The following is a 6,429-nucleotide window of genomic DNA, read 5'->3' as shown; positions in this document are numbered from 1 at the left end:
TTGTTGATACCATAAATACTGTATGTTAAACAACATCTAGAGCGCACCAGATCTTTTGGGGGTTCAGTGATTTGCTCAAGGGCACCTCTGCAGTACTCAGGAAGTGACCTGACACCTCTCCAGCAACCAACTTCCATATTTTGATCCGCACCTGGACTTGAGCAGACAACCCTCTGGTTTCCAACCCAAGTTCATACAGACTGATCTACTGACGTCCCACAGAAACTACAGAAAATGTTTAACAACATGTTTCAAATCTTTAATACAAATCTGGAGTTGTTGGGGCGCCAATAGCCTCGTGGTTAGAGTGCACGCCTCATGTCCCTCCAGACTGAGCTACTGCTGCACCTTACAAGCTATGGCAAAGCTTTAACAATAGGTTTGAAATCTTAGCCTCGTGGTTACTGCGTGGTTACTGCGTGGTTACTGCGTGGTTACTGCGAGGTTACTGTGTGGTTACTGTGTGGTTACTGCGTGGTTACTGTGTGGTTACTGCGTGGTTACTATGTAAAGAGGCCATAGTCCTCAAAGCGGGCGGCCCGGGGACCTGTGGCGGCTTTCCCGCATGTCATTCCCCACTCTATTTCTCTGCCTGATTTCTGACTCTATCCACTGTCCTGACTCACAAATCAAGTCATAAATACCCCCCCCCCCCCCCCCCCTTCTTAAAAAAAGAAATCTGAAGTTGTTAAACTAGAAGAAACTTTGTCAGCTAAAAAACACTGAAAATGATGCCCGTCTTTCCTTCATCTTCATGTTTTCTTCTCTTTTCAGGTGATATTGATCCTGACGTTGTTGTTCACTGGAATCTGACAGATGCATCATGACCTCCATAGTTTTCATAGATTACTGAAGCTTCACCTTCATCATTTTCAACCTGTGAAAAGAAAAAGCTACAAACTTGATTTACTCAGATAAAGACACGATAATACATCCCTCTATCCTTCAGCCTCTTAGATTTAAAAACTGTAGTTTTACTCTATTTAAAGAACAGTTATCTCTGAAATATCTGAAAAACAAGCTTCTGATCATTTAGTTTTTTAACTCACAGCATTGTGATCCATCTGCGTTTTCTTCTCTGTAAAGACAAAAGAGTAAAATTTAGTTTTCACATTGTAAACCAAGTCAATCTAATAACATTTTAAAAGGTTTCTCACCTTTAGTTCTCACCCATATGCTGCTCGTCACAAAAATGATTATGAGTACTGCCAGTCCCACAGACACAATGATGAACCTGATCCAACCTGAAAATGAAAATAAAAACATTCAAATCATTTAAACTGCAGTGATTGTTCAATTCAAAGTCAGGATTGGCACTTTTAATGTTTTTACACAAGCTGAAGATAGTTCCAACGTGGGCAGACATCACAACTTAAACCTTACACCAAGCTCCTAGTAGGTTTAAAGTCCTCTGGTTGTCATGGTGTATCGTTTTAAGGCACAGTACGCAAATTCTGCCACCAGGGGGCTCTCAATCAAAACAATGACTAAAGATGAAGTTGAGGCTGGCAGAGAATCATGGGAGTCCTCTCTGCTTCCCCATTGTAATTTAGATATTTAAATGTAAACTTTCTAATAAAATTCTACATATTATATGTTTAAAAAGTAACTTGGAGGTTACTGGGTGTTTCATTTGGAAGGACCACTCCATCACTGGATTAACGGCAGAGGCACAAACAACCACAACAATGTTACACACACACACACACACACACACACACACACACACACACACACACACACAGACCACACACACACACACACACACACACACACACACACACACACACACACACTATAAAACAATTACAGTTTTTTCCAATTGCTAACACACTAAAATTAAATGCATAGCACAATTATTTAAACTGACACACAGAGAGCAAAACCTCTTCTCAAGTCTCCAAAAGTCTAAACACATTTTCTGCTTTACACACATTTTGCAATTCAAAATGGCACTTTTTAAATGCACTGAACACGGTTCTCTGCATAAGACACAACAATCAGACATAAAGTCACATGTTTGCCATTTCAAAACACTGCCATTCAAAATAACACTACATGAGCTAATTGGCCAAACACCTCAATGGTTAAATATTATCTCTTCAATCAGGAAGTAAGCATTATGAAAAGACCACAAGTGAGCACCTTTTTTTTACAACAACAATGGAAGAGGTTGCAGAGAGAGGAAGAGGAAGAGGTAGGGGTAGAGCTGGTAGAGGAAGAGTGAGAGGTAGGGGTAGAGCTGGTAGAGGAAGAGTGAGAGGTAGGAGTAGAGCTGGTAGAGGAAGAGTGAGAGGTAGGAGTAGAGCTGGTAGAGGAAGAGTGAGAGGGAGGGGTAGAGCTGGTAGAGGAAGAGTGAGAGGTAGGAGTAGAGCTGGTAGAGGAAGAGTGAGAGGTAGGGGTATAGCTGGTAGAGCAAGAGTGAGAGGTAGGGGTAGAGCTGGTAGAGGAAGAGTGAGAGGTAGGGGTAGAGCTGGTAGAGGAAGAGTGAGAGGTATGGGTAGAGCTGGTAGAGGAAGAGTGAGAGGTAGGGGTAGAGCTGGTTGAGGAAGAGTGAGAGGTAGGGGTAGAGCTGGTAGAGGAAGAGAGAGAGGTAGGAGTAGAGCTGGTAGAGGAAGAGTGAGAGGGAGGGGTAGAGCTGGTAGAGGAAGAGTGAGAGGTAGGAGTAGAGCTGGTAGAGGAAGAGTGAGAGGTAGGAGTAGAGCTGGTAGAGGAAGAGTGAGAGGTAGAGGTAGAGCTGGTAGAGGAAGAGTGAGAGGTAGGAGTAGAGCTGGTAGAGGAAGAGTGAGAGGTAGGGGTAGAGCTGGTAGAGGAAGAGTGAGAGGTAGAGGTAGAGCTGGTAGAGGAAGAGTGAGAGGTAGGGGTAGAGGAAGAGTGAGAGGTAGGGGTAGAGCTGGTAGAGGAAGAGTGAGAGGTAGGGGTAGAGCTGGTAGAGGAAGAGTGAGAGGTAGGGGTAGAGCTGGTAGAGGAAGAGTGAGAGGTATGGGTAGAGGAAGAGTGAGAGGTAGGGGTAGAGCTGGTAGAGGAAGAGTGAGAGGTAGGGGTAGAGCTGGTAGAGGAAGAGTGAGAGGTATGGGTAGAGCTGGTAGAGGAAGAGTGAGAGGTAGGAGTAGAGCTGGTAGAGGAAGAGTGAGAGGGAGGGGTAGAGCTGGTAGAGGAAGAGTGAGAGGTAGGAGTAGAGCTGGTAGAGGAAGAGTGAGAGGTAGGAGTAGAGCTGGTAGAGGAAGAGTGAGAGGTAGAGGTAGAGCTGGTAGAGCAAGAGTGAGAGGTAGGGGTAGAGCTGGTAGAGGAAGAGTGAGAGGTAGGAGTAGAGCTGGTAGAGGAAGAGTGAGAGGTAGAGGTAGAGCTGGTAGAGGAAGAGTGAGAGGTAGGAGTAGAGCTGGTAGAGGAAGAGTGAGAGGTAGGGGTAGAGCTGGTAGAGGAAGAGTGAGAGGTAGAGGTAGAGCTGGTAGAGGAAGAGTGAGAGGTAGGGGTAGAGGAAGAGTGAGAGGTAGGGGTAGAGCTGGTAGAGGAAGAGTGAGAGGTAGGGGTAGAGCTGGTAGAGGAAGAGTGAGAGGTATGGGTAGAGCTGGTAGAGGAAGAGTGAGAGGTAGGAGTAGAGCTGGTAGAGGAAGAGTGAGAGGGAGGGGTAGAGCTGGTAGAGGAAGAGTGAGAGGTAGGAGTAGAGCTGGTAGAGGAAGAGTGAGAGGTAGGAGTAGAGCTGGTAGAGGAAGAGTGAGAGGTAGAGGTAGAGCTGGTAGAGCAAGAGTGAGAGGTAGGGGTAGAGCTGGTAGAGGAAGAGTGAGAGGTAGGGGTAGAGTTGGTAGAGGAGTTCATGGCCAAAGAAGAAAACAACTTTCAAACGAAATCAGAGCAACTTTAGTTGATCATGTCATCAACCATGGGCTGACAATGTGAGAGGCTGGACAGAGTGCAGCCCAACTTGAGCTGTTTTACTGTCCTGGTATATGTAGCACTGACTTGTTTGGTGAAAAAATAAATGTTTCAACAGCATGTGTGTGTATCTGCAAATATTTCTGTGCATGTGAACAATCTGAAGAATTTTCTACAATTTGAACTATTTTAGTATTATGGCAAAGCATACTAAAGATGAGAGTGCTTTTCATTATGCCCAACAGTGTGTAGTTGGTTAGACAACAATCTGGTAATATAAATGAAGTGTGTGCCATTTGGTGCAAAAGTTTGATTTTGATAATGCTATATGTAGTTTTGGTTTTAGTGCTTCATTTTGCAGGATATGTGAGGTATTTTGCAGTTTGTGGTTTTGTGAATTGTGTTAAGTATTTTGATAAAACCAGCCTAGTTTGCAAAATTGTGTTTTAGCAATTGGAAAAAAATGTAATTACACTTTATTTCTTTAATGTGTTTTGTATTATATTTGAGATGTTTATTCATATTTATGATTAATCCTCTTGTTAAAATATCTTTAGTAGTTATTATTTTTGTAGTATTTGTTCTTATAAGCCATGGAGATATTTTCACATTCATGCCAATGAAGCTGACTGAATTGAATTGAATTGAGAGCTTCACTGAACAAAGCAGTACAACGTGATATCATTTACACCAGCCTGAGTGTGACATCACAGGAAAATGGCCGCTGTGTGAATGTGGTCTGTACTCTACCTGGTTTCTTCAGAGTTTCGTCCTCCGTTATCTCGTTTCCTCCTGCTGATGTGCTTCCTGTTGTGTCTTTTGAATGTGATATAAATAAACAAAACAGAAGATATGATAATAAAACAGAGTTCAGCACTTTAACTACATAATGAATCAAGTAAAACCAGACGTACCTGTTTTCTCACAGGAGGACTTAGAGAAGGCATTACACAGCAGTGTTTGTCCACTCTTATTGTCTGTTACTTTAAAAAACAGCAACTCATTAAAGTTTGACTTCTGAACAACATGAGGAGTTTTAAATGACACAATAGCTGTACAGGTTAACTGTTGGTGTTGTGCTATATCTGTCTCATCACCCTTATAATACCACTGCACTGTGTGGGCACAGTCTCCAAATCTGAACACAGAGCAGGAAAACCTGAAGGCATCGTCCGAGGTACCTGGTGAATATATTGTGAGAGAGAGAACACAAGAGTAAGTTTAACTTCCACACTTTTTTATAGACTTATTCCAATGTTTCAGGATAATGTTTCAACAAGAGAATCTGAGATGAAAATATTCATATCAACACTTACTGTTAATAACATTCAGCAACACACGAGCTTCTGAAACTTGTTCTCCTGATCTGATCTGTCTGCAGGTGTAACGACCGACATCGTCATGTGTGACACTTTTAATAACCAGAGAACAATCCTCTGAAACATTTAGCCTCTTAGCTTTAGCTTTAGCTTTCTCATTTTTACTTATATTCCCGAGTGTAACCAGCTCTACTGCTGTGCTCCCACTAAAACGACTGAAAAGCCAAGAAGGACTGTCACATTTCTGCTGATCTTTAATCACATTTCTACATGGCAAAGTGACATCATGTCCAAGTCTGACTGTGAGGGAGGCGGTATCATCTCCAGTTACAGCTGAAGAAAATTAAAGAGAAATATAAAATCAATAAATAGTCATTTGTATTTGTTAATTGTTAATAGTTTTGTAAGAAGAAGCAAAAAGAGAGAGTAAACTTAGGTATCTGACTGAAATCGATGTCATCCATTTAAATAGTTTAAAAACATCTGCAGTGCATCTTATTGGTGGATGTGTTTTTTTAGTAAATTCTTACCTGTAAACAGAAGCATCAGTATCACAGATAAAGACATTTTAATCCTTCTGAAGTGACGGATCTCACTTCGTGCTCTCTCTCGTTCACACACCCTTTACTCTCAAACACTCTAAATAGAGAGTTACAGCTTCAACTTCTCTTTTTTTACTTCCTCTGAGCAACTTCAATCTTTTTTTTCGCTTCATCTTGTTATTCTCTCTTGAACTCTGGAAAACATCCCAACATGGATGTGATGCCTCCGGCTCATGGCGCTGTATGGTGACCAATGGGAGGGGTGATATCTTTAGCGGTTTGAGAAACGTTTGTTCCTCATTGCGACTCGTTTTTTTTTCTTTGTGAGAACTCATGAGAAAAGGTTTCAGAGTTGGTACAGTGTTGGTACATGAGCTATGTAACATTTAAAGGGCTGCATCCTTCTGAGGGCGCATTTGAAGACTGATAACATCACAGCGGGGCATCGAGGGCTGTTCCATTTGGAAGGCTTCTTCAAATCTATCAATCATTATTTGTATAGTGCCAAATCATATCAAGTTTTATCTCGAGGCGCTTTACAAAAAGCAGTTAAAATATTCTTCATTGTTAAGAAAAATGGAATGGGGGAGAGGGGATGAGATGCAGGAATGATTTCTTTGTGTTCCTCTCGTTCCTGTTGTTCTCACTTCCTCTCCGCTGAGGTGGAGGTCGGAGCAGGCCGTGCATGAATGAGG

General features: G+C 42.3%; 1 protein-coding gene across 1 annotated transcript; it reads right to left on the bottom strand.

Annotated features, from left to right (window-relative positions):
• Positions 1 to 673: 673 nt before the first annotated feature.
• LOC110005992 (uncharacterized) lies at positions 674 to 5,931 on the bottom strand. The gene is made up of 7 exons (XM_065963883.1): positions 5,723 to 5,931; positions 5,190 to 5,525; positions 4,788 to 5,054; positions 4,624 to 4,689; positions 1,158 to 1,244; positions 1,050 to 1,078; positions 674 to 877 (listed from the first exon to the last, which is right to left on the bottom strand). The coding sequence occupies exons 1-7, from the start codon at positions 5,757 to 5,759 to the stop codon at positions 800 to 802; spliced, it is 900 nt and encodes a 299-aa protein (XP_065819955.1). The 5' UTR covers positions 5,760 to 5,931; the 3' UTR covers positions 674 to 799.
• Positions 5,932 to 6,429: the final 498 nt, after the last annotated feature.

Source organism: Labrus bergylta, chromosome 15 (assembly GCF_963930695.1).
Source record: "Labrus bergylta chromosome 15, fLabBer1.1, whole genome shotgun sequence".
In the NCBI taxonomy this organism is placed as follows: Eukaryota; Metazoa; Chordata; class Actinopteri; order Labriformes; family Labridae; genus Labrus; species Labrus bergylta.
Note: the sequence above shows the minus strand (reverse complement) of the source record. Positions and strands in the feature narration are given on the sequence as shown.